The 18,425-nt window shown below is 34.3% G+C and overlaps 1 protein-coding gene across 1 annotated transcript in view; it reads left to right on the top strand.

The window, feature by feature from the left end:
* LOC123671950 (sodium-dependent serotonin transporter) overlaps nucleotides 1-18,425 on the top strand; it is a 96,360-nt gene that overhangs the window by 72,564 nt on the left and 5,371 nt on the right. The window contains exons 5-10 of the mRNA XM_045605859.1: nucleotides 3,403-3,607; nucleotides 5,264-5,402; nucleotides 7,553-7,916; nucleotides 7,978-8,222; nucleotides 10,929-11,129; nucleotides 18,202-18,369. Coding sequence (XP_045461815.1) covers nucleotides 3,403-3,607; nucleotides 5,264-5,402; nucleotides 7,553-7,916; nucleotides 7,978-8,222; nucleotides 10,929-11,129; nucleotides 18,202-18,369 — 1,322 coding nt within the window. The remainder of the gene's footprint in view (nucleotides 1-3,402; nucleotides 3,608-5,263; nucleotides 5,403-7,552; nucleotides 7,917-7,977; nucleotides 8,223-10,928; nucleotides 11,130-18,201; nucleotides 18,370-18,425) is intronic.

Below are 18,425 nucleotides of genomic sequence, written 5' to 3'. Positions count from 1 at the left end.
TATAAACCTTTTCTCCTAAACCAAAGAAATACTCGTTTAGTTCCTCAGCACAGAGTTCAGAATCAGGTGATTTTTTTTTCCGCGTGTTAGTTTCTTTTCTGATTATATTCCAGATAGTTTTCTGTTTGTTTTCGGAATTTTGTATCAGTCTCGAATTTTCATGTTTATGGGCTCGAAGCAGTTCTTCATGATATCTTTCTTTGAAGATTTTATATATTTCATAATCAGTATCATTTTTGGTGGTTATTGCTTTCACTGCAAGAGCATCCAAGTGATTTTTCATTTTCTTCTGCTCTTCTGACATATGACAATTTCTCATATTTCTTTTTCTATATTTTACTGGAAAACACTGCTCATAATTTTTTAAGATTGCATCATATATAGAGTTGAAAACTCCTTCCGCAGAACCATCCTCCAGAAAATCAGACCACTGACATTGAGAAAGCCTCTCTCTAAACTCATTGATGTTGGTTTCATTTATTTCTCTCATTTTCACTCTTTGTTTTTCTAGGTGTCTTCTGTTTTTTGAGGAAGTAAGTATTTGAGCCCTATGATCAGAGACGTGCAATTCCTCCGTTCTCACAACGAAGTCATTTGTATCGAGGTTCGTGAAAATATTATCGATGCATGTCGAACTTATATTTGTTATACGTGAGGGTTCAGTAGTAGTCAAAGTCAGACCAAAAGAACAGAATAGTTCGATTAGATCTCTTGTTTCATTTTTACATAACGAGAAGTCCACATTAAAATCAAATCAAAATTAAGGTTTATTGGGATGTCATTATTTAAGAATATACAGGGTGTTTCCTAAACATGCGGCAAAAATTCAGGGGGTTGTTCCTTGGACTATTCTAAGAATATTTTGTCCTTTGATGATTTTTGAAAAACCTATTTGTTTCGAAGATATAGGGGAAACAAAATTTCAGATAATAACATTTTATTATGAAAAATTACATGAAAATTCAACTCAACCTACAAAAACTGTTGAAAATGACCACCTCTAGCCAGCATACAAGCATCCAATCTTCTCCTCATTGACTGCCGAACCCTTTCAAAAACACCAGGATCATTTCTTATTAAGTTACACCCAGCAATGAAAACCGTGTTTAATCTGTATTCCTTTACCATCTGCACTTATCAATTTTTAGTCAAAAAACTGGCCGTTTTTATTAATTGGAATGTTGTTAAACAAATTTAAAAATAAATTGTACCTACTTAGTAAACACAGTGCGGTACGCATTTTTATTTAAACTATTATTAATTTTAAAAATATGAAAAATGTTGTTCGCCCTGTATCTTCGAAACAAAGAGGTTTTTCAAAAATCATCCAAGGACAAAACATGCTTAAAATAGTCCAAGGAACAACCCCCTGAATTTTTGCCGCATGTTTAGGAAACACCCTGTATATTTCATCCCTCCATAAGCCATCCAAGTTAGCTTGATTCTTGTTTTAATCTCTGCTGTTTGATTTTCTTTGCCGATTCTTATTGAGTGGCCTAAATATATATATTCTTCTACATTTTCCAGTTGTGTGCCGTCAATGTTTATGTGTTCTGTGGTGTTGTTGATAGTTTTGGTCTTCGAAATATTCAAACCGACTTTTTTCGGAGCATCACTAAGTTGTTTTAACATCTCGCTCAATTCCTGCATGTTGCTACTTATTAGGACGATGTCATCGGCAAAACGAAGATGTTTCAAGTAGGATCCATTCACATTTATACCTTTAGTTTCCCACTCCAACGATTTAATCACATTCTCCAGCGCCAACGTAAACAGTTTCGGTAAACAGTGTCGCCCTGACGTACTCCTCTACCTATTCTGATCTTATCCGTCTTTAATCATCGTTAATTTTGACCTGGAACGTGGCATTTTTATACATATTCTGCAGTCAGTATGAACAATAAATAATGGCCAAAAACTTGCTGAAAAACTATAAGATTCAGGTAATTAAAATAATTTCGAAATAAATTTTTACGTTTAATAAGATATAAAAATTGTGCATTTGAAATAAGGATGGTTTTGACCATTATTTATAGTTATTGTTTGAATATTAATTAAGATCACTGTATAATATCGAATTGATTTTTTTTTTCTGTAGGAATAACCAATATAAACACTCGAAAAAAAATTGTCTGTATCGGCGGCATAACTGATTTCTTCATTAATTACCAATTTAAAAAATTCCATCTTTCTAATTTTTCGCCATTTTCTCGTGAATGGTGATTCCAAGAATGAATCATCATTTTTTGAGCTTGCGATTCTATTTTTGAATTCATATACAAGGTGTTACAATGACCAAAGAGTAACTTTGGTCTATATTTTTGTTTTCGAACACCCTAGATATATAAAAATAATTTTAAATTGTGCTTCTCACTACCCTATACATGTCATAAAAAAAGCTTAATTTCGTGTATGGCTTACCAACACTCCGTGTTTATTCACGTGTAAGAAATACATCCTTAATTGCCCTAATCATACAGAGTTGTTCGAAATCACAGGCTTCATCGAGGCAATAAAAAATTAAAAAAAAATCATTTTTTCAAATGGAATGTCCTACATCACAAAAGATGTATTGGAAGAAAATGAAATTGGCTTTTAGACGATATAACATATTCCTATACCTAAAGTGTATAGTTTTCTAATTGAAAACAAATTTTCATCCCAATGGCAATATTGAGATACATTTGTTTTAGATATCCATGAAATGTCATAGCACTTGTGAATTATGATCATTCCTGATTCCTGCTAACAAATTGACGAATGCATTCATCACATACATAGTTCCGAGCGCATTCGCCAATTTGTAACAGGAATCTTGAATTTTAGTTTCTCATTTTCATTAATGAAAAAATTAACCCACCATGAAATTTTTACAGTTTAAGTTCGAAATGTATAGGATCCATAATAAGCCAATGATTTTAGTAGAAACAATACTACCATATAAAAATAATTTTAAATTGTGCTTCTTACTACCCTATACATGTCATAAAAAAAGATTTTCAAATTATTCTCATTTGGTCCCTCAAATGAGATCCGCGTCTGGGCTGGACCAATCGGTATAATAAACAATTTTGTCCCCTCAAGATCGGGAGTAAAGTTTCTTTACTCCATTTGGTAAAATGATTATCCAACTCAATTGCACATTAATTTATCATATTTATTCAACATAGTAACCACTGTTAATACTAAACAAAGATGTTACTGGATTAATTCAATCACGTACCAATTGCACCCTTGTAGACCACATAACATATAGGTATATATGTAGTTTCTAAAGGGCAAAATCCCGAGATTAGTTGACGTCAGCAATTTACCGATTTTTTTTCGATTTTCTGCTTCTGATGCGGCTATCAACAAGAAATTTGCAATTATCATGAATTATGTTTTGATTATTATTTATAGGTGTTGGCTATGCTATCTGCTTGATGGACATCTACATGGGAATGTACTACAACACGATAATAGGATGGGCGGTGTACTATTTAATAGCCTCTTTTCAGTCAGAGCTACCTTGGGTCTCCTGCCACAACAGTTGGAACACACCTGAATGCCGTCCTATTACTAGTCCTAACGTAACGGCCTCAAGTCCAGCCAGAGAATTTTTCGAGTGAGTACGATCGATTTTTTTTGAAGCCTTGGTATGAATAAAGTAAAATAAATTGAAATGAAACAAAATTAAATTCCTCAGAATTCATTTCACTCAATAATTTATGTTCACCAAGTGAGCATCGAATCTATTAAATAATGAAAAATACTCATAACTCAATATGGCTGAAGGACCTCGGTCTATTGCCTATTGATTCTCATATGTATATAAAGAACTTGTTGTATTGTATTGTAACTCAATATTATCACATATCCAGATTAGGTAAGTCAAATATAGCTCTTCGTCGAGACAGACCGTTTATGTCTATCTCAGGCATAAAGCTATGTACTCACTGCTGAAAAACATGCATTTACCAAACACCTCAAATCCAACGATTTTGTCCATATGGGCGATACTCCATGTTTGTTGTATAGCGAAGGATCTCAGACTCCCTTTCAGCTAGAAGAAAATGAATGAAACATTTTCGGGCATTTTTGAAAGAATCAATTTGATGAAAACCACAACCTCAAATTCAACGCAAATAGTATAATATAAAACAAGTTGCAGAATGAACTCCTATTCCAACATGAATGCGAAATTGCATGAGTGTTGGAATTGCCTTCTGCAACGAGTATTAGACGATATTTTGTCTATTTTAGTCAAGTTTTGTAAAATATTGTTGAAATTCAATGAATAATTCAGATTATCCATCCTAGTGACTTTTGTATTGTTCTTTGGCAGTTGGTGTGACTGTTACGAAAATTGAGAGATTACTGAATTTGAATCTTATGTTTCTAATTTTGCATTAAATTCGTGAATTATGTCTGATAAACTCGATTTAACATCACCAGAATCAAGAGAAATTGCGAATAAAGTTGCAAATCATTTCACTATATCCAAATATTGACAAGTGAAGTGTTGAAATTTGTCAGTGTAGACAATCACAAAACAAAAAATTCAACTGAAAACAATGCTGTAATGTTTTTAGAACTGTAATGAGCTCATACTGAAATAGAGAAAATTATTTCTAGGGTAAGCTACCCTAGTTGCGGTGACTGTTTTTGAAATTTTTGATTTTCTCTAAGATATAAGAAAGTTGATAAATATATCAAATCAGCATATTTTCAAAAAGGTCATGATTTACATGTGACTCTGAGTTTAGGTGAGAGCAGTGTGGCATCTAATCGTACGCATTCATTAGATGTGAGTCAGCTGCTCCAATACTCCAATAATAGAAAATAACTAAGAAATTTATCCGATACCAATGATTACAGTCCCTGCTGAAAGGAGCTTTTCAGAATTAAAACTAATAAGATGTTATTTAAGAAATACAATTAATCAGGCAATACATTCAGCGATGGCAGTCTTATCTATTGATGCAGATAAAGCATCCTATCTGGACTACGATGCTATTGTTAATGAGTTTAGCAAGGCTAAAAGCAGAAAATTTCTCTTTCTTTAATTCATACCTTTTTACCTAGTTACATTTCGATTAATAAAAATTATAATTTCGAGTCGTTTTTTATGAAAACGTTTTCTTACGTCACCAGACAGCCTCGCAAAATGTATGTTGTCCACATCAAATTTACGTCTTGCTCCGATACTGAATACGGTTGCAGCAACCAGTGAGTACGCGGCTTAAGATTACTGATATTCCATTGTGGTCTCTGTTTCCAGGAGGGAAGTTCTCGAGCAATATAAGGCGGACAGCCTGAATAGAATGGGGCCTATAAAACCAGCTTTAGCATTATGTGTTTTTGCAGTTTTCGTTCTTGTGTATTTTTCCTTATGGAAAGGAGTTCGAAGTACGGGTAAAGTAAGTATTAGAAATGTTTTATGCTATATTACGTTTATTTCGATTCAATTGAATAATTGGACCGAATAATCACTTGTGACCCTTAATTGTTTGATATTTGAAATATAAGATCTTATTTAAGACTCATTAGCCTCAGACTAAATGAAAAAACACGCTTATGTATTAGTAAAGTCCAAATTTGCAATTATTCCGAATTTTTGCGACACAAAAAAAAATTTTCTGTCATCATATGCTCAGCAGTGAAACTGAATCAAATAAATTTTCATACCATATTCCAACACCAGTGAATTTTTCATTTGGATCACCGAGATAGAACCTCAGAAAAAATTGAAATCAACCAAGCTAAAACAATAACATTCAGTGTCGCTAGTTTGGTTTTATTGCAATTTTATAACAGTTTTTTTTCTAACTGAAGTAAAATTTACTTTTGTGATCTAAATATAAAAAATTATTCTTTTTCAATGAAACTGAGTTGAAGTTGCAATACTTTTTCCCACGGAATCTTCAGTTGAGTTTGACGCCATTTCGCCAAGGCCATCATTAAATATAAGGAAAATAACCCAATGTACAGGGTGCGGCAGAGCCGACTGACGAGTTTCAAAATGCTATTCAAAAAAAATTGTGAAAGTTAGAAAAAAACGGTTTTATCCATTCGAAGCAGTAGGAAATATAGTTATTCTGCTCAAGTTTTGAGAACGATATCAATAAGATTGCGACCGTCAGCAGTGACACACTGATATAGTCGACTTTGGAAGTTTTCGACCGCTTTTTGGTATACCTCGAGCGGTATGGCCCGGATTTCTTCGATTATTCGCTGCTTGAGTTCTGGCAGGACGTGTGGACGATGTTTGAAGACCTTATCTTAAGGTGGCCCCAAAGGAAGAAGTCGCAGATGCTCAAATCTGCGACAATCCACGTTCCCTCTCAGTGAGACCAGTCTCCCTGGGAACATCTGTCTCAAAACAGCTAAGGAAGTTCATCTGTGTGGGCTGTAGCGCCATCCCGCTGGAACCAGATGTCACCCAGATCAAGTTCTTAGAATTCAGGCTGTAGGAAAGTTTCCAATATTGATATATAACGCTGAGAAGTTACTGTGACGGGGAAATTTTCCTCCTCGAAAAAATAAGGGTCTTTCACTCCGAATTGAGACACAGCACACCAAACTGTGACTTTAGAAGCATGGAGAGGTCTTTCATGGAGTTCACGAGGATTACATGCAGCCCAGTACCGGAAATTTTGCTTAGTTACTGTTCCAGAAAGGTTAAAATGTGCCTCATCACTACTGAAAAAAATTGCTCTTGGGAAGATGTGGTAAATCATTTCCTCATAACGATTTTTGCGGTTCAAGCAATCAGCAGCACTCAACTCTTGAACAAGCATGATTTTATACGGGTGGAATGATAAATTCTCATGCAGAATCCTCCTCAAAGATCGGTCTGACATTCCCAAAGCTATCGCATGCCTCCGTGCAGAGCGTCTTGGTGAATGCTCGACTGCTACTCCAACAGCCTGCACATTTTCCGGTGTTCATATTGTTCGCGGTCGTCCATGTCCTTGCCCTCGTCGTGTACTTCCTGTTTCCTCAAGTTGACGAGCCCAAGTTTTGATTTTGTTTGCAGAGCGGACTGAAACGTTGACAGGAATGCCAAAATAATAATAATAATAAAGGCCTTTATTTATAGAAATTATGATACAAAAAATGCAACAGAATTGAGGGCGAGATTTAGTTCGCGCTGTCTCAGGTATTATAACTTGAAAATAAAACCTACTAAAAGTCCCGTACCTCACGTCTATTCTTCCACCTAACCCTCTGTAATTGAACTAAAAACAAGATAAAAAAAAGAAAGAAAAATATGTTTCGAACATGGCGCCGAATTTCCCGCTGGGTCGCTATCACGGTTATTTTCGATGCACTCCGGTCCAAATCATTGTGCTGACTAAAAACTGCTGACTCTAAAGAATACAAAGACCCCTTCCGCACCTTCCTGCACCACCACATCCCTAGCAATGACCTGTCAAAACTCGTGAATCGGCTCTGCCGCACCCTGTATATTCATGTATATTGAATACACTGTTCACCCGAAATATTTCATATGATCAAAAATTGAAATGATTCTGAAGTAACTCTGAAGTAACTGCTCATTTCACAGGCTGTGTGGATAACAGCTCTAGCCCCTTATGTGGTCCTCATTATACTCCTCGTGCGTGGAGTATCTCTTCCTGGTGCTTCTACTGGTATTCGTTATTATCTAACTCCAGAATGGCATAAGTTATTAAACACCAAAGTTTGGATAGATGCAGCCGCCCAAATTTTCTTTTCCCTTGGACCTGGTTTTGGAACTCTGTTGGCGTTGTCCAGTTACAATAAATTCAATAACAATTGCTACAGAGATGCACTACTAACCAGTACCATAAACTGCTTGACAAGTTTTTTGGCAGGTTTCGTTATTTTTTCCGTACTTGGTTATATGGCACATGTACAAAATAAGAGTATAGAGCAAGTGGGACTGGAAGGTAAAATGATAGATATTCTAAAAGGAGTTAATTGATATATTTATGGGCAACTTATTTTCAGGTCCAGGGCTTGTGTTTATTGTTTACCCCGAAGCGATTGCCACGATGTCGGGATCTGTGTTTTGGTCGATAATATTCTTCCTCATGCTCATCACCCTAGGATTAGACAGTACGTTTGGAGGTTTAGAAGCCATGATAACAGCTTTATGCGATGAGTATCCCAAAACGCTGGGTAGACATCGGGAAATTTTTGTTGCTTTCCTGTTGCTTGGAATTTATATTTGTGCCTTACCCACCACAACATATGTAAGTAGCGATTTCATCTGGCATAACTTTAAGCTTCACTATACTCATTTTATACTAAGGGATATGAATATACTGTACTAATAACTAAATCCATATTTCTTCAGGAGATAATCATAGATAGATTTTGTGCACGTCTAAATGATCTGTATCGGTCAGGTTGGGGGTAACCAATCAAGATTTGACTTGCTATCAATTAGTTCATTGGGTATCATTGAGAACTTTTTAAAGTACCTACTCATTTTTCAAATATTACTTCAATAAAATTGATACGCTAAAAATTTATTTCTTCAACAACTTCTCCGGAGGGTGTTCAATGTAAAAAAGTTTCTTAGTAACAAATAGACAAAGACAATACATTTGAGGACTATTTTAATTTGGACCTCAAATTGGGTGCGTCTAGAATGTCCTAGTATTGCTTAATTCTATTAATGAACTGTATTACTTATATACTAACTGACAAAGAAACTGCTACACCCAGAAGGAGCTGTTTAAATTAAATTTTTTTTTTATAAAACATAGATGATATAGCAAGAAGTTTATGATTGAATTTGGAGAAAAAATCGTAAAGGTTTTTTCATGTAAATAATTTTTGTTACTTAAATATTGTAGTCGTTTTTAGAAAGTTTTTTAATTTTACAACAAACTAGCTGTTCGAGGAGATCCAAATGCGTTGTTTAGTTGTTGTTGAATTGCCTAGAGCACGTGTATGCGGAAATTATCACCAGCTACGTGAATTTGAAAAAGGTCGAATTTTTGGTCTATACGGGAGGCAAGGTTGTCATTTCGAGAAATCGCTAACTGTACGAAGAGAAATAATAATAATGACTTTATTTTTACAATCAAATTTTTTTTCAAAATATTATGTTCAAATATAAAATTATATGTGAAAAAAGGCGGAGTTCAGTAATGCACTAAGTGCATATCCTGTTCAACTCAACCCTAACTAAAAGAACTTATACATAAAAAATAAATACAGTCTTAGGCGTTACATTCAATAACAACATTAGAAATAAACTAAGTAAAATTTAATCATACTCGATACATATGTACTAATTCATTCAATTTCAATATAATAGAGATATATATTACATATTTGAGGAATTATATCATTGATTCTGTTTTTGTTCATAGTAGATATAGGTGCTTGATTTAAATTTATTGAAGTTCAAAGATTTGAGGTGAGAAGAAAGATTCTTATAAAGAGAAGCGATGTTGTATGTAAAACATCTCCGATAAAAGGTCGTCCTATGCGCTGCTGGTGGTGGAATCAATCCTCTTCTTCTAACATTAATATTATGAACATGACTTCTATAAACTATTTTTCTCTCAAGATATTTCGGAGTGTTGTTAATAATAATCTTATGGTAGAGACATGCCGCATGAAATTTTCGACGATATTCCATATTCAACCAACTAATTTCCCTTAACTTATGTTCCCTTATAACTATCTATCATATTTTCAAATGCCAAATATGAATCGCAAACAAAAGTTCTGTACCTTTTGAATTCTCATTTTTAGATTACTTGTGAGGTAATCGCCATAAACAACTCCGTAATTAAAGGTTGAAAGTATAAGAGAATCACACAATTTTTTTTTGTGTTTCTGGTATCCACTGACGGTTGCTGTAGAGAGTTCTCAGTTTGAAATATGCTCTTTGAATACAGTTGGAGATATGTTTATCGAAATCTAACTACTGTTATGAGATGTTGTCAAGCGTGGCTTTACGATGCCCAAAATCGAAGAAGAGTAGGCACTGGACGTCGAAGGGGCACTAATGAAGTTCAAGATTGACGTCTAAGACGCCATCAGAGACCGATTTGCGACAACTCGATCTTTGGCTGATGAGTGGTTAGAACAAGGACATAGTGTAACTGTCCGAACGGTTTACCGTCGGATAAGGTCTTTTAGACTGCAGCATTATCGACCCCATCTTGTGTTACCTCTGACGGTGGTGCACAGAACGTCAACATTGGAATGTAGAATAGCATCAGGTCGGCTTTTCTGATGAATCTCGATTCTCATTGGGTGCACATGATGGATAAAGAAGGGTTAGACGACGTCGGGGAGAAAGACGTGAACCTCAGTTTGATCTTGAGTGTCATGTACACTGGACAGTAGGCGTAATGGAGTGCTATTGCACATGCAAGTAGGTCACCTTTAGTCTTTATTCGAGGTAACATGACAGCGCTGCGTTACCTTCAAGAAATAGTGGAGCCATGTGTTCTCCCATACCTTAACCGGCTCGAGAATTCAATATTAATAATGATAATGCCCGACCTCATGTTGCCAGAGTTAGTTTGAACTTTTTCGAAGCGACCCATGTCCGCCATGGCCGCCCAGATTCCCCGATATTTCGCCCATAGATGTTTGGGACATCATGGGCAGAAGGCTTGGAAATTCACCCCAGCCCCCACGGACTTTTGCGGCTCTGAGACATGAAATACATGTAGGGGAGTGTATAGATCATTGAGGTGGACAAACACATTATCAACAAATTTATTAAAAAAAATTGTAAACCCGTCGTTTTTTTCTCCAAATTTCAATTTAAGATTACTGTCAAATTTAGTATTCACTCTTCTGTTAATTAGTAGTGGTTGTAGAAGTTAACTATCGATTATATCCGAACTATAACGAATAAATTATTTCCTTCAATCGTTTTTTGTCAATACACTTATTATTTACATTACAATTATTCTTTGTTTCAGGGTGGTGTTTATCTCGTGAACCTACTCAATGTTTACGGTCCAGGACTATCTATCTTATTTGTCGTTTTTGTAGAAGCAGCGGGAGTTTGTTGGGTCTATGGAACCGATAATTTTTCTAGAGATATAGAAAAGATGATAGGTCATCGTCCAGGACTATTTTGGAGGTTATGTTGGAAATATATCAGTCCAGTATTCATTTTGGTAAGTATCTGGAATTCAACCAATTATTATTATTATTTGGACTGGAGTCGTTGTGGCTAGGTGAGCTTTCCAGGAATTGCGACCATGTAAATCTTTTGTTCTCTACCCTTCTCATTCATGGAAACCATACTTCATATTATTTTCCCATATTTTCTGAATGCTCAATCGATTCTGGATCTGAATATGCATAATATAGTGGTAGTTTTATATTTATTTCAAGCTATTCCATTCAAAATCAATCTTGAAGAAATTCAGATTTTATATTCGGAAAATATATCCATGTTGTCTATGGTTCTATAAATACTTGATTGTCAAATTTTGAAGTTTTCAATCTAGAAGCTCTCAAAATGTTAACTTTTGAAGAAAGAAGGGTTATTTATTTATTCAATGTCAACGGACCAATGATTATATCAAAGATCCTTTTCACAAAATTATACAAAAAGAAAAAACAAATTTGCAAAATTGCAAACACAAATACAGCAATATGAAATGAAAAACAGTTTCATGCAAATATAAGAACACACAAATTTAGCATCAGAAAAAAGATTTTCATTAGAAATAACGATTAACAAGCGACCTTAGCTCTTTTTTAAATATTCTCAAATTATTAGTATGTAGCGCAGCTGTGGGCACAACAATTTTGTTCCACTTTCTCCTTAACCTAAAAATGGCTGAGCCATAAATATAATTTCTAATATTGACCATAAAATGGACGAAGTGTTCTTGAACTTTATATTAAATCTTTTCAAAGTAAATTTCCACAATTTGGAAGCGTTGCCCTTTCGTTAAAAAATTCGTGATAAATTACCAAACTTTACTGAAGAGAAATTTCAACAGTGTTTGACATTCTCAATTGTAAAACTATAAACAAAAACCTCCGAAACTTCTCATGCAGCTAAAAAAACATCCGTTGCATAGATCTGCAATAGAGAGTTGATGTTGCTGATTATCAAGAGCACTTCTTATTCAAATTAACGTTATTCTTGCTTCATATAAATAATTCGAATACCTTTTTGAATCTCATCAGAAATGATATTATAAGATAATTATACCTCATGATGAAGAATAAGGGAATATTTGAGCAAATTATATTTATTCAGTTTCAAAAACTAATGAATAATGAATTTAAAGCAAATCAATTGGAAATAATTCATACAGAGACATTTTACTTTTCAATATATACTCTATGTATGGAATACAAGAATAGGGACCTAACCTTAGAACAAATAATGATTTTGATATTGCACCACCACTCAAAATAACTGGTAATTTATTGTACCCAAAGTCATCCAACGAAGTTAATATGGACAGTTCGTTCAAATATAATTTTCTCAACATCAGTAATTGTCCGTGATCCACATCGACTCTCTTCATAATCAAATTTTGCAAAGTAAATATAATTTTATTTTCTAAAAAACTGATCCAAAAGTTTTCCAGTACACAGGAATTCAAAACTAAGGACTCAATGTTAAAATTTTTAAATATTTGGCCGCATCTATAATCCAATGAACAATCCGATAGCTCTAAATGTACAGGAATTTCGGAATTATAGAAAAAATTCTGCAAAGCAAACACTTGCCTCGCTTGTTCAGTGAAGGTCAGAGGCCATTTTTTCCCCAAGCCGATTAAAACAATGGTCAGATTTGTCCCATTCGGAAGACTACATAAAGCTTTCGCTGCTTGTTCGTCAACATTCAAACCTATATAAACCTTCAATTTGAGTTCTTTGAGATTTTTAAAATACTCAATTTTTTCTGTGAAAACTCTGGTCAAATTTGTCCCCGAAATTTTCAATGAAAGTTTCCTCAAATTTTTGAATTTCACCAATAAATTCAAATGGTCATCATCTAACTCATAAGCACCACCTATGCTTAGATCTGTCACAGAATACCTAAGGTTTTCACTCTTGAGTATTTCAAGTATGTGCTCTTTAGAGTCGAAGAGGAACGGGCATAATGATAATGTTTTCAATTTCAATGCTCCAATTCCTTTGGCGTCCGTTTCTGATATCTTGCCGTCCTTCAATATGAGCGTTTCCAATAGTTTCCGATTTTTTGCATTCCAAAAAACATCGAAGTTGTAGTAGTACCATGTTCCTAGTTTGCATTCGAAGTATTTCAATTTAAGCTTAGATAGGAAATGAACGAAAGGTTGACAATGATTCTTCAGATCAATAGTGAGTTCCTGTAAACTTTCGCTCATAGGAGCCTGAAGTAAAACTGCAAAATCGTTGAAGTATTTAACGGCGTCGTAAGAAAATTCGAATTTTTCCAATTTCAATTCGAATAGAACAGATAGAATAGCAAAATCGATTTCAATTTCCAGTATTCTCAGAACTTTTAAATTCTGTAGAGACTTTCGCCAAATATTGAGATATTCTCCACTCCAAATTTCATTGGTTCTTGTAAGATTCAACTCAGTCAGATCCAATTGAAGAATTTCCTTCATATCTGTGACATCAATATCATTGCAGCTGACATCTAGATATTTTACAGTGTCCCTTAAACCATTTTCTCTCCATAAAATGTTGATATCCACGTAAGATTCTTCTGAAGATCCAAAATTACCTAACTCTGTCCATAAATTATCTATGAAATATCCGTGTTTCTTTATGCTATTTCTTATATTCAACTTATTTAAGCTGAGCTGTCCTAAGAGTTCAAGAGTTGAGTCATATAGGGGACATTCTGATATGTCTAATTCCAATAAATTTTCTCTAAGATTATCAAAATTCTCCTCAATTATTTTATTGACACTGGTTCCACAACGTGAAAGATGCAATGATCTCAAGAGCAATCCGTTCAAAATATTTCCCTCATCTTTCCAATTCAAGTTACAACCATCTAAGGTCAGCATTTTCACTTGAAATAATCTGATTAAGAAATTCAAATGGTAATTACTAAGTTCAAACTTTCCCAGCAGAATTTTGAAAGCAGATGGGGATATAATCATGTGCTCGACAATACTTGAATTTTGCAGCCCAAACCTCGTCCCTCTAGAGATGTAAGACACAGTCACTCTATCTCCTACAAATACTAGTTGCAAATTCAAAATCTTCATTATAGTCATCAAGATATCAGTCTTCACGTGTGGAATAAGGTCCAGATCTTCAAGAGTCGCCAAAATATCCACTATTTTATCTGTCAGAATAAAAAGAGAGCAAATCCTCTCGTAAAATTTGGGTTTGGCATCTTGAGATAGTTGTAAGAAGTCTGATCTGAATAATAAGCGGAAAAACAAAGAAGAGTCACATTCCACTTCCTCTTCATAATCTCCACAAAATTTTTGGATCAAATCATCCAAAAATATATCGTCCTCACTCATATTTGAAGAAAAATAATTATATTCGGAATAAAATCTTCTTTTGGCGCTATAATACTCTGTAAAATCTTCATGAAGGTTACTACAGCTGAAATTCCCATCTTGTGCTTCAGTCTTCGAAAGGGTGCTAAGCATTTTTCACAATAATTTCAAAATACGTAATATGTTGAAAAACTATGAAAACATAAAATAATAATGATGATGATGGTGCATTTTCACTAATTTGTTAATTTCTCAAGAACAATACTTTCACATAGTTTCACGACACAATTTAAACAACCTATTTCAATAATTCGTTTCGTGACATTTCAAAATCATAGATTTGTTCACAATTTTTTATGTTCTCATAATATGGTTGATTCTTCGAACTCACTTAATGGGCGCGTTCAGCAGACTCAACAGTTGTCAATATTCTATGAATTTTCTGCTGAACGCATTCTATTAGTTTCCGCTACGGAGCCAATGCTACTCTGCGGTCATCATCTTTGGAAGCGAATTTATTTTATGCTACATGTTGAGTAACTGGAAAGTGACAGTTGTGACAGAGGTTTTGGGAGGAAATTTAAATTTCAAATATAGCAATAATGTTAATGGGGAAAATATGACTAGGGGTTCCGTAAATATGACTCAAAATATTGTTTTGCCAATAGTTATAAAACTATGAATCTGCATTCAGACATAGAATATCAACTTCAAGTTTCCTGTTGATAGGTTATACATATCGAACCAATCAATACTATTCTATCACTGGCAAGGCCGTAGATCTTTTTTTTGACGATAACATTAACTCATATCTGTGATGTGAGAAAAAGAAGTTTGAATCAAGTTTTTCGAAATAATTTTTTTATTACCAATTGTTCTTACCTTATACTGGGTGTTCCTAAATTAGAATTTCAGAAAAAAAATGTGAGATTCCTTAGATAATCTTAAAAATAAAAAGTCCCATTAATATGACCCCGCAAACGCTTTGTTTTCGAGATACAGGGTGTTTCTTTATCAAATCTTTAATAATCTTCGCTTCAGTTCGGGTGAATAAGAATCAAATATTATAATAAATTCAATCATTACAGCTTACTAGCTGGATATTTATAATAATTTGGATATTCCTGAAGATGACTAGAGAGCTGTCTGAAATTGTTTCTCGGAATCGATAGCAGATACGACAAAACTAACAAACCAAAAAGTGTAGTACTGCACCACAGTCTCTTTTTATATTTCTCTAAACTACCAGAAGTTTACCAATAATTGTTCTGAAAGAAAAAAGCAAGCACCCTTCCAGAAAAAATATTTCCCTGTAGATTTGCAATCAAAATTAGCACATCACATGATGAAAATTTTAAATTGGAAAATCTATAACCAATTCAAATTAATATCTTATAAAGGGAAGGTTCTATGGGAGGAAATTTTCACTTGAACACGTGTATCTAAAAACAAAGTGTTTGAGGACTCATGTTACAGTACTTTTTTTTTCTTAATATGATCCGAGAAATCTGTCATTTTCATTTGTACCTCCAATTAAGGAACACCCTGTAGACATAGTCCATTTAAAACTGATGTCTTCACAAATGAATTTCAATGTGACTGAAACACAATAAATTATACAACACATCCCAGACAATTACTCAGTTCAGTTCTTTGATAATTAATGAAATTTTGTGACGAGAATGATACAAAAAACTGAAAACAACGGGTAAGTGTATACCGATGACGAATGCAAAAATCACAAATGGCAAATAAGGAGCCGACAAAGCGGATAGATAACGGAAAAAAATTAACCTCAGACAAAGACGTGCTCGTAGTGCAATAAAAATATCATCTTGAAAGCGATATTAAACTCATAAACCGTAAAAAGGTCCGATTTTTTACTGCCGCATTTCAAAGGAAAGTAAAATGATTAATTATTGGTTCATTTTATGTAAAAATTTTCGTTATTCGTCTTCGCGAGAATTCTGCAATTTTATATTTTGGATATCTTGGGGAGTAATTACCTCTAGTACCCACCCCCCATTTCTACGACGTTATCCGAGTATCAAACTATATCTCTAAGGCTAGGAACATAGTGAAGCGACCAAGAGGTGCGAAGAGGATAGTAGAGAGGATAGAGGCGAATTCAAACAAATATATTCTAATAGGGTTGTACATAGTGCAGCGATCCCGAATGCGGTTGCGCGAGGCGGTTAAGCGAGGATAGAGGCGAGATCGGGAAAGTTTGTTTTCTTTCGTCGCCGCGCGGCTGGGCAATTAATAAATAAAATTGGATATTGACGCATTCATAAGTTCCATATTTGTGAAAAGTAATTTATGGAATCAGAGAGATGCTCAACATCATAATTGATATATTTTGGACAATTTATGGGATGCTGTAGCGGATGAAATTAAACAAACAAGTAATTAATCCGTGGGAGTGATAGGGTCGCGAATAAAATTAGTCCAGTTTTTCATTAATTTAGATTCAATTTTTTCCAGAATGTACTCGTTGCAATATTCATACGGAAATATGAGAGATATTTCTCTGGATGATCTCGTAATTCTTTATATAAGTGATGAAATTCACCATGTACTTTCCTAGATTTATTAATTTCGTGAACACTACAAGTTCTTCTATTTTCATCATTTTTCATTACATACCAGCGTTTCAATAGCGAATTTTCTAACAGTATAAATCCATTTTTCGGAATCGCACCTCCTCTATAATAATCAAACTCGACTATCGCCTTGATTTCTTGTTCGCCTCACTATGAGATGACACCTCGTCATCGCCGCTACTCTCGAAAACCGCTATCCTCTCTGCTATCCTCTTCGCACCTCTTGGTCGCTTCACTATGTTCCTAGCCTAAAGAGTAATAGCAGCATGGACACATGAAAATGTTGGAGTCAATGATTTGCTCTGCTCAGACGCTCAAGGGTATAGTATATCCAAAGTTACTTGGAGGAAGCTGAATATTTCGTTTATACAAGGGTTGTCCAAGTTTCTAGAAATTCCTTTGGGGCCAGTGAATTCATTGCCTAACTATACTTCCAAATGAACCCCGGTACTTGGCAGATCGCAGTATCCACTTCAAAGGGACATCTATGGCCAAACGTTTTTATGGACTAGTTCAAGTGATTTTGGATATACTATACTTCTACTTATTATTAAACCTTCAAAAATCGAAAAAAAACCTAGTCTTACATTGACAACAAATCCAACCGAGTAGAAATTTTGCATGTAGATAGATACAATAACAATTAGAAGCTCGTTTAAAAATTTTCTGTTTATCGCTTCAGTAGAACAAAAGAAAAATCAAGCAAAATATACCCAGATTCGACTAAATGAACGAGGCTCAAACGATACTGACGTCAACGCTTTTTTCGTCATATTATAGAAATAACTTTGCGTGTTGATATACCACAATATCATGCATTTACAAATCTGATTTTGATGAAATTGGTATAGTTATAAGAACGACATCTCGATGTAATGTAAAGAATAACCATAACTCTTCATTCAGTATGTAATTTCATAATTGGTAATGATTATTACTGAGATTCATCGACACATATGCTTGATTGTTTGAAATTAATATTTTGTATTTGCTCTTTCTCAAAAGAATATATATATATTATTAACAATTTTACTAGCTTTTTTGCACTACTCCATTAAGTTATCATACTTCTGGTACATTCGACCATTAAGTGTATTTTAATCGAATGAAAAACTTATAACGAAAAAATGGAAAAACCGTCATAAAATATGCTCAATTTTTTTTAGGTCATCTTCATTTTCTCTCTTCTCAGCCATGAAGAGATGTTGGGCACCGAATATCACTATCCAGAATGGGCTTTCTATGTTGGTTATGCTTTAACAGCTTCTTCAATAATATGCATACCATTGTATATAATTTATTTGTTTGCAGTAACACCAGGCAGTTGCGTTCAAGTAAGTTAGTCTTTTGAACTTCAGTTTTTCCATTGTGCATAAGATAATATCCCACT

Source organism: Harmonia axyridis, chromosome 2, assembly GCF_914767665.1.
Source record: "Harmonia axyridis chromosome 2, icHarAxyr1.1, whole genome shotgun sequence".
NCBI lineage: Eukaryota > Metazoa > Arthropoda > Insecta > Coleoptera > Coccinellidae > Harmonia > Harmonia axyridis.
Note: the sequence above shows the minus strand (reverse complement) of the source record. Positions and strands in the feature narration are given on the sequence as shown.